Source organism: Phaethon lepturus, unplaced genomic scaffold (assembly GCF_000687285.1).
Source record: "Phaethon lepturus isolate BGI_N335 unplaced genomic scaffold, ASM68728v1 scaffold4873, whole genome shotgun sequence".
Taxonomy (NCBI): domain Eukaryota; kingdom Metazoa; phylum Chordata; class Aves; order Phaethontiformes; family Phaethontidae; genus Phaethon; species Phaethon lepturus.
This window is the reverse complement of record NW_010529623.1, coordinates 51,731-70,623: the sequence shown is the minus strand read 5'-3', so window position 1 is coordinate 70,623 and position 18,893 is coordinate 51,731. Positions and strand designations below refer to the sequence as shown.

Here is an 18,893-nt window from a genome sequence, read left to right as displayed (position 1 = left end):
TGTTCAATATTAGGCTCCCAAATACATATCTTCAGCTTTTGAGAGAACAAAGGGAGGAAATGTAATTGATGCTGTCTGACTCGAAGTCCAAAGCAGAACACAAAGTTGTATGAGACATTTTAAATGTGTGTCAAGTTCATTGGTTTACAAAGCCCAAAAACATTTTAAAAAGAAACCAAGTGTAACAAAAGAATCCAAAAGTCAATTAGGTGCCTTCGTCCATCACTCTGAAGGAATGTAACAAACAGGAACAAAACATTGCCTTCTATGTCAGATGAACGACATGAGAACAACACACAAATCACAGTAGTGACTGTCTCTTATCTGCAATACATTAATCAACACTTACATTCTTCTACCGCTTATAAATCCTCTCTGTTATACCCAACTTTTTTTCCATTAAGTGACTCTTCTGTGTTTGGTGCCAGCCACGTAAAATACACCTTCACTGGATCAATATTCCAATGCTTGTGAAATGATACTGGAATTTGGTGAGAAAGGTAGCCTTTTGGGTAGTCCATTGGCCTTGCCTAAGATGGAAGAATAAACCAAAACCAGTAGCACTCAGTGACAAAGAATAATTTCAGAACAAGAAATTCAATGTTCAATGGCCTCAGTATCATAACAAAGCAATGTGGCATTGATAAAATACACAAGATGGTAACAGAGGGGTTTTTACATCATTCTATTAAATCAATTGATAGGCATTAGTTTAGATCTTCAACTGCAGTCATCATGCTATGAAGTACACTGATATTAAATACGCCCTCTTTCTGAGGATGAAATGGTCACCATCTATGAAAGCAAGTGATAAACAGTATAGTTTGTTGTATTGTATCTTTTTTAAATACACAGGTTTGGCTCGATAATGACAAAATGATATTAAGTAATAATCCTCTTGCTTGTCCTCTTAATAAGAGTTGCCAGGCCTGCCAGTGTGATTATAGGATCCTAGTAAGGCCATAAGCAACCGAAATATATGAAATTTTATGATGGGGAAGGGTTACCAAGCACAGAAAATACTGTGGTGCCAGAAAAATGCATTGTTATTCTTTATCAGGTTATATCAAAAGAGACAGAATTACAACACAGCTACATGATGCAGCTGACTTCTTAATGCACCAAGCATGTTTCATTTCCTCTGACAGTTTAATGGCATCTAAGTGCATCATTATATAAAAAAGCCCCACCTGTACTGGTCCGTGGTAAAATAACGAGATTTTGCCATTGTAAATACTTTTTGTATGAAAGACACACGTTTGTTTTCTAATAGATGCAAAACACATGAAGAAAATCAAGTGATTTGGATATTGAATCACTGATTTGATGCCTAAGCTAGTAACTGATTTAATACCGCCCACTTCACCTACTTATGGCAGTATTAATGAATTCTACATGCTGCATTCTTCAGGCAGTTCCATATACACTCCAGTCATAAAATTAGGCAACAGGATTTGACATTAAGAAATCTAAGTACATGGTGGTGTTGGTTTTTTTTATTTTGAGATTTAAACCACAGAGTGCCTATTTTAAAAAATTCCACTGCAGAAGTCAAGAGGGAGCCTATCTCCCTCAAGACTTTTATGAACATTTAGGTTTCAAAAACCTGAAGAATTTACTTTGGATAGAGACAGTTTTTGGATAACTGAGACCAAAGATTTTTGCTGTTTGAAAATCAATCTGCTTTTTATTGAGCTATAGTTTTGATAATTCTAAAAGAATGAGATCTGCTCTAGTAACTACAATTTTTATTACAGTGCTCTCTAAGAATCATACTGCTGTATAGGTGGTTGACCTTAAGATATAAATTCCCTAAATTTCTTCTTCCTTCCATTTTGAGGAATAAGTTATTGCAATCTTTTCTTTTTTTTTTTTTTTTTTTTGTGCTAGTATTTGCATTTGGTATTCTACAAGAGCCAAATATGTTGCTCTTGCACAGATTTTACATTTTAAGACCACAATCCTGGCTGCTACTAGAAGGTTCCTGCTCTCTTTAGGAGTCTCCTCATGTCAAAAGCCTCTGGAACAGGTTACAGAATACATATCTATAGCATGTAGCAAACAGGAAACCAGTAGGAGCGAGCAAACACTGTTAAATCATAGATGCTCTAAGTATGAAGATATCTTTGCTTCTGTTTCATAATATATACACGGTACAATTTTGTATTCATGTACTTCAAGGAACACTGTACGTTATAATATTCCAGTCAAGTCTTTACAAAAATAATTTTCTGGTTGACAGAAAATCCAATTTTGGTTTTCTCATTTTTAAAATATTTGTTGCATAATAGTGGAATTCATAGAATAAGTACACTCAATTTTTATTCAGTAGTTTTCCCCCCAGGGCTAATTTTTGTTCAAGGTATGTTAAATTAGAATTTGCTATAAGCAACAGTAAGGATCAATTTTGCAATTCAAGTGTAATTTTCTGTGTGGAAAATCAAACTGCTAGGATTTCACTTTCCAAGTGATACAGTATCAAACGCACGCCATTAAGGATTGCAAGGAATTGCTTTGCTTTGTTGTATAAGGGCCGTTCCTACAAATTTGTAAAATGAGTTCTGTTCTTTCTGAGTGTCCTTTAATTAGGTGTTGGGTTTTTTTTAAACATCTGTGCATGACCAAACTATACAATAACTCTGCTGATTTTATAAGATGCATTACTTGCTTTCTTTCATACTTATACTGAAAGGAGTAAGCAAGGATAAACAAAACAGGAAAGTAAATAAATTGGATTTTTTTTATATGGACAGGGAATTAAAAGATTAAATAGTGTGTTCTCAGTCTTCCCATTTCTCTAAATGGTAAATGTAATCAGAAAGAAAATCCTCAGATACGAGAAACGAATAATATAAATAGCAAGCCCCCCCAAACAGCTGCTTTGAATTACATGGCAATTTACTAATTTTCAAGTAGCCTATTATCTTAATCTCAGTTCACATTCAGATGCACAGGTCTTTTCAGTTTTTAAACTAGATTAACACCTGAAAAACATCAAACACTACGCTGATATAAATGCTGATTTTTTTAAAAAAATGCACTGTTTGGGAAAAATCGTAAGTGCTGCTTCTCTTTAATGTCATGGGAGGAAGGTAAAGTGTTTATTTGGTTTACAAGGCAGCAAATCTCTCTGGGACTCAACGCATCATGTTTTCCACTGTGACACTACAGTTAGATTGTTAAATATTCTGGAAGACAGAAACAGCATTCAAATCTATTCCAACCCACTTGTCCCAAACTGCAGAACACACTCACAAAAAAATTATGTTTTGTGACCTCTTTTTCCCTTGTGCTAGCATAAGGCAATTTATCATATTTATACCATTCTTCATAATCCACCACAAAAGCAACAGTTGTAGGAATACTTTTACATTTTATATCTTCACTAATGAGATATTTCAGAATCGTAAACACTGAATCAATAGAAAAATCAAGTAAGTAGAGAAGACAAATTTACTGAAAAATTTCACAGTCAGTGCTCTACTACCTAAGAAAAAAGTATTGCAGGTGGGTTTTTTTCATTTCTTAGAGGACACATCACACATATTCAAAGCATGTGGCTCCTAATTTGATTTGTTTTTCAAAGTTCCCACCTCTGACTGCATTTTTTATGAAATGCGGTCATAGGGTAATTGAAATATCTTATAAACTACTAAGGCATCATAGTAATCCATGCTTTGAGAATATTCCTATTTGCTTGATCAAACTTGTTCTGGAGAGAAATAAGGTATAGCAGCAGTATCTTGGTTTTAGTTATTACACATTGATAGAGCCTGCAATACTTACGAATTTGGAACATTTATGAGTCCTGTTTTACATGTATACTTAAAAGAATAAAATATATTTTAAATACTAGTAAAAATAACTCTCTAACCTGATGGAAAAGTGGACTATGTGTTATAGGGATTCCTAAGCCACTGAAACACATCCCAAGGACCATATCATCAGGCGCGTCCATGCTGTAACACCGGCATTTACTGGCAAGTAGTTTCTGCACAGCTATTCTGCTAAAAACCATCCTGAATAAAAAAAGCAAATGAAACGTATAAGACAATAACTACTTGAGAACCCAAATGACTGTGGTTAATAAATATTGCTAAACAATATAAAACTGCAAGACAAAATGTAGCCCTCTGGTACAAAATATCTGAAATTTCAGAAACTTGTGAAGTCAGTACTGACAAGTAGTGCAAGAGGCATGTTCTGAAAGATAATTACTTTATATAATGAAAACTAATGATACTAATTATGCCAATTGTTGTTATTCCAACAATTACTTAGCTAACCACCATTTTTGCTGCAGCTGATAATTCCTCCTAAATTTGTCTGGGACTCTAAAAGGATATTCCCCCCTATCTTTCTCAAATGTATTGTCCACTTAGTTATCATGCAGCGATTAAATGAAAAGAACTCTAAACCTGAACTGTCATTCCTTGAATCCTCTGTTATACAGAGTTGTCTCCATAAGTTAAAAAAATGTTCCTTGAAGCCATCGCAAGGCTCAAAGTTCATCCTAACTTTCTTGCTCATCTAAATACCAATCAGAGCATGGAGCTGTTAGATCATTATCACTAAAATAAGTCTTCAATGGACCAGAAACACGATGATGTCTTAAATTCAACAGCTGAGGGAATATACTCTTGCCTAGTAGTCCATAGCTGCCTTTTCTGAAGTTATATCATTCACCCAATCTGATCAGAATACAGGGTACTCTAGCTACTACAAGTTATACTAATAAGATTCACACTCTGAAATTGCTACATGTTTTCACGAGTTCATTCACTATATGACAATCCTTCGCTTGTCACTGGGACATGGAAAAACTTTTACAGATACTGAATGCTAAGGCAAAAAGACTGACCTAAGAATACTGTCAGATTAAAGTTGTAAAATACTCCATCACTATCATTGCAACTTTGAAGACTGTGTGTATCATAAAAAGGAAAAAAGGAGAGCACAATAGGAAGTCGTATCTCAGTACTCAGATCAAATAGAGAAGAAATAATAAGCTAGAGCCTTGAAAAAAATGAAAAAACAAAAACAAAAACAGAGTTGGGACTTGTGAGCAGCATGTGTTGCTACACAGAAGGTGTGACATAAATTGCACACATTTGGGGAACATACTTGCTAGTTGATGATCTGGACAGTGTTCTTTCAGTTATATAGAATTCTTCACTTACAACGAATCTTCTCAATATTAGGATATGGAGCAAAGTGGATATCTGCTTAAACCTGAGAATGAAACTAACCCCCAAACTTCCACATCTAGATGACAGGACAGAAACTAAAAGATAAACACTAAAAAGAGATAGAAGTATAGGACTGGTAACCAACAAAAATACCAGCACCAATAAAAGGTTTGCTTCTTAGCTCAAGCATAAAACCTGCTTAAGGGAAATTTTATGCTTTAGACACATAAGATGGACAGATCAGAGTCTTAAGGTCATTCTTACTGCAGTATAAGCCAACCTGAAAGTTCATATACATGTTAATTTAAACCAAATTTTGCATACAATCATGGGAACCCTGGTGCCTCATGCATGAGATCAACCCAGAATGATCTCTTTCTCTGAGAAACTCTTTTCCAGGACATAAACTTCAAACTCCTTCCTCAGCCACCTCTCCATAAAACATTGCATGAAGTTGAAAAACAGAAGGAGAAACATGATTATTTTTCTCCACGCTTGAACAAAGAGTGAGAACGGGAAGGAATATTTTCATTGCAGCAATTTGTATCGGTAGGTGTGCTGCTTTAGATTCTCCTGCAAACTCCACAACAGTTCAGATCACAAGTGTATTTTTTAAGCAACTATCCCAAGTGTCTCTAGCTACTCACTTTGAATCACATTGTAAGACCGTCTCTGAGTATGCAGAATGAATTCTATCAGATGAAACAAGGATGTATGATATGCACCAGGAGAACATGTGGTGCAGGTAATTGGTAATAGGCACTCAGTTCACAGGACCAGTCAAGCCAAAATGACACCCCTGAAATATGCATGATCCTTAGCACCAACTGCTTTGCTCTACAAATTTCTTCCCAATGGGCCACACAACTCCTTACTAGTTTGGACATTTGGGTCTTTGAGCATCATTACATTTTAATCATACTACAAAACATCACTGTTTCTGTTGAAATTCATTTGTGTTGTAATTCTAAACACTTGCATTCAAAGCAGGGACTGATGTAGATCTCAGTAGGAGTTTAAATAAATTACCCTCCTCCACCAGTGATATAACTATATCCTCCTGTTCCCAAGCCGTAGCCGTAACGCTCTCCAAGAAATACTGGTTCATTTGGGTCATAGCAGCTGAGCAATTTTCGGAGTCTGAAGATACTGTAATGTGAAAATCCATTTAAAAAAAATAATCATGTAGACATTAATTTTGAAACAGACATCACTAGCCTAAATGGCATTCTAGTAAGTAGCACAAAAATGATAGAAATTCAGAAATTCTACAAAAAACAGAGATACAAACTTTTAAACAGAAATTTATGATGGGTTATTTACTATGTGATATGATGGCTGAATTTGGTCAAATGATGAATCAATAGCTTAGAACATTTTTCTGAAGAAGCAGGCAAAGTTTCTCAGCAAAACTGAGTCTCATCTCAGAGAAAACATATGATTATTTTTGCCAAACAATGCTTAAGATCTTTGCAAATGATCTTTTCTCCTCTTTTAGGAACTGAAAACAAAAAGGTAGATTCAGTTATACGAGTATTGCGTTATCTACAATTACAGCCTCTTTCAAAGTCATCTTCTGTCACATGACTGAATGTAAAGGATTGTCTTGAACCACTTATTCTCATGTTCATGACCATGTGATCCAGCTGGCTGATCACTGTGCCTTATTTCACTTATACTGCAGTGCCACTTTTCATGGGAATGGGATCTAATTTTCTAATAAAGGCAAACCCCTGGACGCAGCTCTGTGTGGCTCTGACAAACTGACCCTAGCTTACAGAATCTTTCTTCTGGCACATTTATGTGAGGAATGCACCTTAGAAAGTGTATTAGCAAATGACTAAAACCAATCAGCTCAGACAGCAAAGAATCACAACGTGTAAATTGTTTTTAATATCAGTCAAGGAATGCTGAAGGGAAAGTAACGATTTTTTTCCTTAAAGGAATATAAAGCTACATAACTAATAAAACAGCTGTATCTCTTAAAGACAGCAGAGATGAGTATTGCTAAAACTCCTATCAATATGAACAGTGGTAATTCCTGAAGTATTGCAATGTATACCTTATCAGCGTGTCATCATCCACTATGACTAACCAAGGAGTTCTGGGAGAACTATTATTCAAAAACCTTTCCAAAATGGCAAAAGTTTTCCCACAGTGACCTAAAGGAAGAGAAATAACAGAATATATACATTTAAATAAAATGAGATTTTGTAATAAACAATTATTCATGAATTAAATAAATATTTTTCTGCACTACACAAAACATGTTGGAAATGACTGGCAAAATATTTGAGATGCAAGTTTAAATTAGATCCTTTGTTGTGCTGAATGGTATTTGTACAAATTGTTCCAACATGATTATTTCTTTCTATGCAGGAACATATTTTTGAAGCATGCTGAAGTATGGAAATTCATTGGATTACGGAAACCTGAAAAATAAGCTATATTCCAGCTATACTGTTAAGCTGTTGGATAATACCACGCAAACTACTACTTTTAATTTCCAAAACCATAAAATGAGGAGACTATGATAGAAACATGTTCTGCAAACCACACCAAGATACTTTCATAGTATTTCATGATGCACCAGGCAGGTTCATTGCTTTTATATAAATATTTCAGTCTACAGTAATCTACCGTACTCATCACCAGCAACTCAGGTCCTGATAGTTTCCTCTGAGGAAAGGTCTTAACATTTATCACAAGACTATAATGAAGTTGAGATGTAAAACACCCTTATTCAGAATAAGCAGGACAAGAGAAACAAGAATAGAAAGAATTTTCAGACTTCTACTGAATCTTTTTTAGATCTCGGAAAAAACTAATTGCAAAAAGTCTTTACCCATCTAGATCAGAGTCAACTCATTATCAGTATTACAATTACTAAAAAAGCATTACAAAAATAAGGATAGTATACTATATTTGAAGCTACTTCCAGTTAAAATATTTTTTTGAGAAAACGCAGTAACTCTCTGCTTCAGAAATGAAGGGAGTCCTGGCTTTGCAGATTTTGTGAAAACCATGAACTTAATGCAGACTAATATATGAACACGCACAAAATTCAAACCAAGATTTCTGTATTATATTCCATCATGAAAGATGGACAAAAATAGTATTAGAGCAAACTCAGCACAATTTGTTTAGTTTAGAACACCAGGAGCCCACAGGTCCCACTGCTCCCCGCAGCAACGCTGTGGTTGAACGTGGAAGATCCCTTCCTCCTGGCATGACTAGAACTACTAGGCACGGCTTCTACAGACAGTCCACGCGTGCCCAGCAGGTCTGCTGCCTCCTGAAAACACAGGTCGCACATGCACGCTGCACCTCTGCAAATGGAAATCCCTGCCTATTTCTCTCTGCCTCTAATAAACCCTCTGGAGGACAAAAAAAAAAAAGGGCAGCTGGAAATAATCCAGAGATCAGAACAACGGACCTAGTGAGCCAGACAGAGCTAATAGGCCACAGCTTGGACACCTCTAATTCAGAAGGTAATAGCCTGTAGCAGAGACTATACGCCCAGGAACAATAGATCAAATAGAAAAAAAGCCCTAAAATTAATAAACTCAGGGAAGCCATCATATCCATAGCCTTTTTTCTATTCAAACACAAAGTAAATTACAGTAAACCCACATTATTTGTCATAAAAAGATCCTCCAATCGTAACATTTAGGTTTTGCGCTTAAATCAAGGAATATTAGGCACAATCACATAATATTTGAATACCATACGGTAGGCAGTTTATGCTTAGTAACCAGTTGGCACTGTCTGAGGTCTTTCGACATAAATCTATGACTTCTGCTACTTACTCCAGATCGTCAGTAACTCAAGAGTTCTTCCTCCTACCCAGAGTAATAACACCAATTTTTGTCTCTTGGAGTGTACCACGCTTTCATACTCACAGTATTTAGGTTTCTACTTACAAGAACATTCCACCTACATAAGTGAACTGTACTCTCCGTCCATTTCCTGGATGGCAAAAGCATTCTTTTAGTTTAGGCTGCACAAGCGTGCTACAGAAATACAGAACTCCTGAATTATATAATATACATGAATTATACATACCACCCATAAAACTTAGATGGTTATTTGCACAAAACTGACAACAACAGTGAATAGCTCACCTCTGTCAGTATTAGGTATGCCTAAATCTATAGTAGGAATGGAGATATCTGCGTAATCACTGTAGTATTCAATAAGGGCAGCTTCTCGTTCCCAAGTCTGCTTTACAACTGGTACTGCAAAACAATTGTTGACATTGAAACATAAGTAACTTGATTAAAATAAGTACCTGGTCAAAACATTGATGCACCTTGCTGACTGACATATCCCTTAGCATGGTAATGAAAATGGTGTTTCAAGCACAGCATCATTGTTTTAAATGTTCATTTTTTTCCTACAATATTTAGAGAGAAACAATTTTACATTTTTATGAAAGCCAGTCAGGGCAGTTTTATGTATATAGTAATAAATTTCCTTTTAAAATATGACTATAGTATCATTCATATTACATTGAAAACAGTGATGTTTACATTTATGCTAAGCAAAGTGTGGAATTCATTACTTTTACACTTTATAGCACACATCAGCACAAACACTATCAGGGATCAATCATTCTTCAAGTATTGAAACTGTCACATTTTAAAACCAGCACATCCAACTGTACAGCATGTAAAATATTCTGAATCAGAAACTGACCAAATACACATTTTGAAATACTACACTTGTGTTATATACATCATATCTGACAGCAACGTCATGTTAATGCTCAAAAGCACCTGTCTCTGGAGATACACTCACAGAAGGACATTTATAAATATTATACAACCAATTTTTATCCCATGGAGTTTCTTCTCAAAGGAGGACTGCTTAATGCTTCTCTGCAAGAGCAATCCTTTTCTTATTAGTTTGTTATTTGATGCAAACATTTAAAATTTATAGCATCATTATTAGAATTTTGTATGATCAATGTTTAAATTATATGCAGACGTGAATAAATTATGGGTAACACAAAAAAAGCTGAACATCTGCAGGGTGTTTGGAAGAGAATGATCAGATTATAATGAATGATTTTTTTCCATTTTAAAAATTAAATGGTCAGGACTTAGATGAACAACTACTGTGAAACATTGTGCATTCTGCTATCATTGTTTGTCTGCTTTATGTTCTTTGACACCATCCAGTCAGTATCATTAGTAGTAGCTAGCTCTTTAAATGGAGGAATTATTTACATAACTTCCCATTACAGAATCACAGAATCATTAAGGTTGGAAAAGACCTTTAAGATCATCAAGTCCAACCGTCAACCCAACACCACCATGCCCACCCACTAAACCATGTCCTCAAGTGCCATGGCCACACGTTTTTTGAACACTTGCAGTGATGGTGAGTCTACCACCTCCCTGGGCAGCCTGTTCCAATGTTTGACCACTCTCTCAGTGAAGAAATTTTTCCTAACGTGCAATCTAAACCTCCCCTGGTGCAACTTGAAGCCATTTCCTCTCATCCTATCACTAGTTACTTGGGAGAAAAGACGAACACCCATGTCACCACACTCCCCTTTCAGGTAGTTGTAGAGAGCGATAAGGTCTCCCCTCAGCCTCCTCTTCTCCAGACTAAACAACCCCAGTTCCCTCAGCCGCTCCTCGTAAGACTTGTGCTCCAGACCCCTCACCAGCTTCGTTGCCCTTCTCTGGACACACTCCAGCACCTCAATGTCCTTCTTGTAGTGAGGGGCCCAAAACTGAACCAACCAACCATTGTTGCTAAATAACTCTGACGCTTGTGAACAACTCATTTTAGCCTCTTTCTGGAATCATCCATCACCTAACTTGATGTTTGTTGCCTACCTACTTGCACGCTTTCCTCTACTCTGATCACAGAGATTTGTAGGATTTATTACTCTTGATTGACCAATAGTCAGTTTCATAAGACTAAAATGAATTGAAAGATGACTGTTAGGACAGAGTAATAAGAACTCATTGCACTAATGGAAAGGCTTTAATACTTGGAAAAAATGTAATTCCACTTCTGTAGCATTGTGCAATGGACAATACTGCTTTTTAGAAGTTTTAGATACCTAAAACTTCTCTCAAATTTTTGCATTAAAAAATCCAAAGGGAATTATGTACAAAAAATATGCTCATACAACATGATAGGGGAGTTTTGAAATGCAAAGCCAGGAATTTCACAATATGTTAACTCTACCTCCTATGTACTAAGAAGTCACATTACATCATATAATAACTGCATGATCATGTATTAATTGACAGAGAATGAGATGTAAACTTTTTTTTTCCCCAAATAGAATAAAAAACCCAAGTAGGCAGGAAATTATTTTCTTATTTTGTAGAAATGTTCTATTTCAAAAGTGTTTCTCAGAAGAACAAAATCAGAAAGCTTTCAGAAAGGCCCCAATACAGAAATGTCATAGATACACAAAATGCTTCCAACTTTGACCTGGCAGAAGAGACCCTGCTGTAAAGGCTGTTTCACCTTTCTCCAACCAAGGACCTCAACCTAAGCAGGGTGCTTTAACATACAGAACTATTTACTGTTACAGACTGAGCCTCTCAATTTCTTCAGTGGAGTCCCTCTTTTTTGTATAAATGAAAAAAGTTCACTCAAGCCAGGACCTGAGTCTCACCTCAGTTAAGTGGTCTAACAAGGGGTCTACTGGCTAAAGCATCTTTTTCTTTTCCTTGTTTGTTTTGACAGAAGTGTCACCATCCAGACTAATGTCTATCGTAAATTGAATCCCACAGTACTTTGTAATTTCTAACAACTTGTATGTTCCAAAGAAAGAACAACTGTTTGAAATTTTTGATTAGCTGTGGATGCAAATATTTATCAATATGTATTAATACTTGTGATCACACAGAATTTTTAATACTGCACTACAGAGATACTTATAGAAGGTCAGCTCTAAGCTCTTAATTATATTTTGTTTGTGCTATTTCTAGAACTTTGATGCATGTTTGCAGTCTTGAAATGTTCTTATAGAACCATATACGGTATGTGTAAGGAGAGTTGTATCTGAAGTAAATTCTGAAGTAAAATTTAGCTGCTTTTGTACATCGAATTCCAATCCTTAATGTTGCACTTATGTAGTTTTTGGCATACAACAAAAAATGACTTACCAGGTAAAAGGAGCTCTCTGAAGCTGGCATCCATTAATCTTTCAAAATCTTGAGTAAGATTATCCTCAGTTATTGCATAACACTGGAAGCTGTGAGGAAAGTTCAAGAATTTTCCTCAGTCTTCAACAGGTGTTTCTTGAAGGATGTTTACACTACCTTTTTGAAGCCTTATGTTTTTTTCTGACTTTGTAGGTTTGGGGGTTTTTTGTTTTAATTTTCGTGTAAGAAAATGAACATGGATCCAGAAAGGAGAACTCTTCAGTGAACTCCAATTACAGGACAGTCAACTTTGTTTTGTCAAAGGCTACTTTAAAGATAGCTTAATGATTAGGTGATTAAAATACTAGAAATGTGCCTTCATTAAGTGCAGTAACATTAAGAAAAAAATTGCATAAATCTTATTTTGAAGAAAAAACCCAGCAACTGGCAAATAGTCTAAATTTAGAAGTGACAGAACCTAGTTTTAGATGCCTTAGCAAAGGGGGACTTAGTTAAGGAAAGAGCTTTTATGTTCATCCTGTCCTCTGATGATAGGTGCAGCAACCCGCCTCCCTCCCAAAGTTGGTACAACTACTAGCCATTATTTCATTTTGAAAATTTTTTTCCAATAATAATCACTTTAAATTAAGCTTATGAACAAACTAAGCCTAATGGTGACAATATTATGTACCTGGTGTATTCAAGGACACACAAAATTCACGTAAATTCCTGGAAATAAATCCATTCCTGAATTTCCTTATTAACAAAATGTCTAGAAGTAAACTGGAATGGACTGGTAGGTGGCATCAAGTAGGTAGTGTCTTCTGTTAAATCAGTGGATTTGGGATTTTTCCTTCCAAGTTTTGTAGACACTGGATCTACGTACCTCAACATAGCTGAGGCTTACTGTGTATTAGCTGAAGCTGAGTGTCCCTCTGTATCTTTATTTTCTGTGCCTGTGAGAAGGAAGTTAATACTCACTTGTTGGGCTGTGCTAGGTTTTTTTTTCAGGTGTTGTTTTTACTATAGATATCATGGTCATATTTTCATGGTGACTATCATTACTTGTATAACAGTACAATTGCAAGATGAAACATGCTATAGTGTTATACACTTGGGAGGCTCTTGATCTGGGCCATGGCTTGTACAAAGTACTACAGATGACAAGGTTTGTACAAGAGCCAAAATTTCCCATTCCAAGTGTTAGAAAACACCTCTGCACATCCAATTGCATAGGGTGACAATAGAAGCAATACGACAGGAGGGGAGGGAGCCTTCAGTTTGTTCGAATTTCTGAATCAGCCACCATACAGCTGCACAATTGTCACTGCTAGTACAAGGAACAGAACCGAAACAATTATCTGGTGGAAACACACTGAAGGATATTAATAGCGGCTACATTAATTAATACTGCAACAGCTCAAATTTACAACAATATAAGCTAACTTCATGCATATTTTTAATTTAGGTATTCAATTTCAAGGTTTTTGCCAGCCAATCACTAATAATGAAACATCAAATGACCACAGCTTTTTGTCTCAAACATTTCACAGTCTCCTGAAGAACTTGAAAAAACAAAGAAAATTTCTATCTAAAGAATATGCTGTTTACAGTTCTGAAGCTTTCATGTTTCCCAGTGGATTTTGCAAGCATTTAGTCCCAAAGAGCTACAGAGACAGCATGTATCAGCTTGTTTTTTAAATATTAATTTCATAAACTATATTGCATAGAACTACTACCTTGACTAACCAACAACTTACTTCTGTCTGCATGAAATTTCTGACATGTTTTTACAGCAACAAAGATATCTTCCTTTTTCACCGGCTCTCCCTGTATGAACAGAACAAACAAGAACTTTGTAATTGTAGGTTCAGCCTGTAACATTTTATAGGATATGTATGTCCATGCATATAATAAAACAGAAATACCTTTTCAGTGTTGTGCTGGTTTTGGCTGGGACAGAGTTAATTTTCTTCACAGTAGCTAGTATGGGGCTATGTTTTGGATTTGTGCTGAAAACAGCGTTGATAACACAGGGATGTTTTCATTATTGCTGAGCAGTGCTAACACAGAGCCAAGGCCTTTTCTGCTTCTCACCCCACCCCACCAGCGAGCAGGCTGGGTGTGTGCAAGAATTTGGGAGGGGACACAGCTGGGACAGCTCACCACAACTGACAAAAGGGATATTCCATACCATATGACGTCATGCTCAGCATATAAAGCTGGGGGAAGAAGGAGGAAAGGGGGAACATTCAGAATTATGGTGTTTTGTCTTCCCAAGTGACCGTTACACATGATGAAGCCCTGCTTTCCTGGAGATGGCTGAACACCTGCTGCTGATGGGAAGTAGTGAATTCATTCCTTGTTTTCTTTTGCTTGCATGCCCAGCTTCTGCTTTATGTATTAAGCTGTCTTTATCTCAAAGCATGAGTTTTCTCACTTTTACTCTTCTGACTCTCTCCCCAATCCCACTGGTGGGGAGTGAGCGAGCAGCTGCTTAGTTGCTGGCTGCAGTTAAACCACAACAACTGTATAGAATATCAAGTAGAATAGTGTACCAATAATACAGTAGAAAGTCCATTTTTGCCTCTTGAAAAGTGGTTTAAAATTCATGAAATATCATTATTGAAATACTTCTTCCATTGATGTAGTATTCTAACATGAACTAAAACACATATCATTACAGAAGGAGAATGAGTAGTAGAACTTGTTGAACTAAGAAAGATTAATCTGAAAAAGAATGTTTTTTTTAATTTCTTTGAAATTAATCACTGTGACAACATGTTGAACTGTATCATACTTGGTAAAAGAAGTTTCAGTGCTACACAGTAGAAATCTGAATTTTCTCAACTGTAATACAGTCTTTTAACCTTTTTTAGTTTTTCTTCTTTTTGGCAACTAGAATTTTGCTCTCCTGGAAGCATGGAGCACTTTTTGGCCTCTAGCAACAGTTAGCCCATAATATCGTAAATGTATTCTCCTAGAGGTGGAAGAGATGGATTGTACTTTAATGCACCAAATACTATATTGCATTTTATCTTTAACCTCAATGAGTTTTAGATTCCCATTTGCGAGAAAAGATTATCTATACTTCAGTACCTCACAGAAATGTATGGAGAAATACTTTATAGATCATGGGCTGCTCAAACATTGTGGTAGAAAGACCCATTAAACCATATGCAATATTTGTTTGCCAGGAAACATCCTGTGCTATGGAAGGCTGAAAGCATATCTAAAAATAGATAAATGCAAATATATTTTTTTTAACTTAGTGAAAAATATTTTCTTAAGGTGTGAGACTTTCAAAGTCAAGTATTATGCATTTTAGTAAGAGTTGGATCTTTACTGAGCAAGTGGTATTTAAAATACAGTACTTACACAAAGTGGCAGAAAATTACTGAATGTTGTTGCACAATGATCAACCTTATACGAGTTCACATCATCTGTGCAGAACTCAGGCACTGGAGTAAGATGTGGTCCTTCCCCTTTCTGCCAAATATACAGGGCAATCTATTAAAATAGAAAACATCTATATCAGTAATGAAACTGGATAAAAATTCTCAGGGCATACAAAGAAATATTACTACAGAACAAACTTAACAGGAAAACTGCAGAATATGGGATGTTGTAGAGGATTTGTCCCTAGTTGATTAACTAGCTACATACCTTACTTTTTGCTCATGTTTCTAGAGCCAGCACATAACTTTTTTGCTATAAAAGAAATTCTAAAGAGAGACAAGTTTTAAAATTTGTTTTGCTGAATTACAATTATTTTCATATATTTAAGCATGTCAAAACAATTCACCTTTAACTGTTATAAGAAATAGTAGAGTGAATATTTACACCTCCTTTTAAAGTAAACAAAAATCCTTATTGTGCTGCTTTTTTAAAATTATTTTGATAATTTGGAATAGCTAGGCCTGTTTCATCCTATGTGACAATTTTCAGCTTTTCAAAACAGATCCATTCTCTGGTGACAATTTAAAGTGCTTGAAATCTGTAATGAAACTCTGAGAAGCTGTAAAATACAACGAAGGATAATGTAATAGATATATTACCCTATAGTAGACTCTTGTCCATTTTAAATGCAACAACAAAAACAAAGCCAGCCAAAATTTACAGAGGAAACGGAAGAAGCAAACCAGTGATGTCTGAAGAAGATAAAAATCCCACCTCTTTTTATTTACATTCAATTCATAATAAAAGAGTATTTCAATCTGTACGTCATGACACATCAAGAACACTTAGACTTGCCCCAAATTTCTACTGCAGTACTTCTACACTGCTTATAACTTTCCCAGACTAAGTATTCAGGTGGGAAAGTTCTACACTGGGTGCCTACCTCAGACCAATTGAAAGATGCACTTCATTTCATAAAAAACTGTTCTTAAACTTGTAAGAACAAAATTAAGTTCTTAAAAGTCTAAGAGGCAGAAAATAATATCTCAGTACGTGGATCCAGAGCTTCTCAGCCGCACTGCCATACACTCCTGACTCTGAATGTTTAGTCTCTCTTGAGGACAGGCCAAAGATGTGAACGCACCTTTGGACAAGAGCTATTTGAGCATATACTCAAGATGCAGGAGATCCGGGTTCTAGATTTGCTTCTGCTTAACTCAGAAGTTACAACTTCCAGTTTTCAAAAGGGTGCCTACACCAACAAACCATAGATATTCTGGGATAGAGGCTCTCCATGCTATCTCCTAAAACTGAGTTACTGTGCAAAAAGTAAGATTCATGGAACCAACAAGACAGTATAGCGAAGGGGAGCCTGACTGTACTGCACAGGGGGAATGGGGCTCCTCCAAGGGAGGAAATCAGTCCTGGCTTCTAGTTCCCATTTCCCATGTTATTCACACATATTCCCAAGGACTCTTGCATGGAAAACAAGTTAAATGCTTCACTGGAACATGGGACAGACCCAGCATGCACCAAAGGCAATGAAAATGAGTCTCCTTTTCGCTGTTTTACGCCTACTTAGGAACTGTTAGCTTTAACACCCCCACCCCAAGCCAGAATTCAGCTCTTCTTTTAGCAAATAATGTGATCATTAAGCTATTATTAAGAAGGCATAATATTTCCTTCTCCCCAGCGTTCAGGAAGAACTCGGCGGAAACCAAGAGCATTAAGTATGGTCTTGACAAGCCCAAGTCACCAAACCGGTTACAGGCTTCTAAGTTATAGAGGATTATTTTCCTACACATCTCACTTAGGCCTCAACATCCTCAGAAAATTCCAACCACCTGCACACAGCCTTTTCTGGAACTTGGAGGGGAGACAATAGAAGGTGCCAGCTTGTTACAGGCCCTGTTAGGACTGGGCGCAGGCTTGAGAGTACAATCATATTTTTGAAACTTAAGCTTCCAGATTTGAAATATTTTTCGATAGGGTACAGTCACATACTAGAACACAATTAACTGATGATGTTTTAGCAAGTTGCTGATTGTAACTGGGCTGTCATAACTACACATGTGCTCTTAGACCACCTCAGCTGCAAAGTAAAAGCATTTAGTTTGCACTGAAAAGAGTTTAAATTACTGTATCTTGCCTTGTGATTGAGCAGATGTAGATGACTGGGAGCTGTGAGTGCAAACACGGTCACTACTACAGCTCAGCTGATAGTGACTTGCTAAACCACTGTAACTCAGCTGCAGATTCTTTCAATACAACGAGTTTTGCAGTTTGCAAGTTTTAATTTCTCTTAGCCTCACCATTATGAAGTGGTTTGTGTATTTGCTTGTATTTGTGTGTATTTTGTACACACTTGTGTATTTGTGTATTTGCTTTAGCAATGCTTCTGAAAACACGGACGATCTTAGCATTACAGATGAGTTCAACAAAGTACTAAAGGGAAAGGTCACTCTATAGGGAAGAAAATGCATAAGCATGAGTGGCGGTTAAGACAAATACTGTTTTATAGTGCTTGGAGTAGAGGAAGGAGTATGGAAATGACACACACTCGTGGTAAGGAGCAGCCAATAAACACACACACATCTCCAAGGTTATCTTTTTGCCTTGTCACTGCATTCACATGATGGGATGTAAATGGTTCTTGACCCTGCCTTGCAGCTGGAAGACTACATAACAGCAAGGGATGCGATTTCTAAAGAGCTTCCAGTACGTTTTAAGATTGTATTAGTTCAGAATTCAGCTATTCAGAATTCATGTCTATCACATGAACCAACAAAGCAGCAATGCTTCTGCAGCACAAAGAATTTTTAACAATAGTAACTTAACATGAATTATTTATGAAAGTTCATCATGTGCTAAGATTTCCCACTGAATAATGAAATCTTCAACAGAAAGCCTTAGCATGGTGTGAAGCTATTATATTTCGGAAGTGAGGTTAGAGTGCCATTTTGGGTTATAGAACAGGATGACAGACTGTTCCTAAAACAATGGAAATGGATTTACAACAAAAAGACAAAAAATAGTCTTAGTCCTAGTTCAAATCTAATGTTACATATACAAAAACCCCATTATACACTTCCAGTTTTGAATAAGCATCAGGGAATATGCTATATATTGTGCAGTTACAAAAAGTCTAAAAAACAATCTACAAATGAGCAGCAGCAGTATGACAAAA

General features: G+C 36.2%; 1 protein-coding gene across 1 annotated transcript in view; it reads right to left on the bottom strand.

Moving 5' to 3' along the window:
• Window positions 1-362: 362 nt before the first annotated feature.
• B3GALTL (beta 1,3-galactosyltransferase-like) overlaps window positions 363-18,893 on the bottom strand; it is a 65,389-nt gene continuing 46,858 nt past the window's right edge. Inside the window, exons 9-15 of the mRNA XM_010283990.1 lie at window positions 15,686-15,817; window positions 14,068-14,137; window positions 9,314-9,427; window positions 7,252-7,351; window positions 6,219-6,338; window positions 3,875-4,019; window positions 363-530 (exon numbers count right to left, since the gene is read on the bottom strand). Of these exons, the coding sequence (XP_010282292.1) occupies window positions 363-530; window positions 3,875-4,019; window positions 6,219-6,338; window positions 7,252-7,351; window positions 9,314-9,427; window positions 14,068-14,137; window positions 15,686-15,817 (849 nt within the window). The remainder of the gene's footprint in view (window positions 531-3,874; window positions 4,020-6,218; window positions 6,339-7,251; window positions 7,352-9,313; window positions 9,428-14,067; window positions 14,138-15,685; window positions 15,818-18,893) is intronic.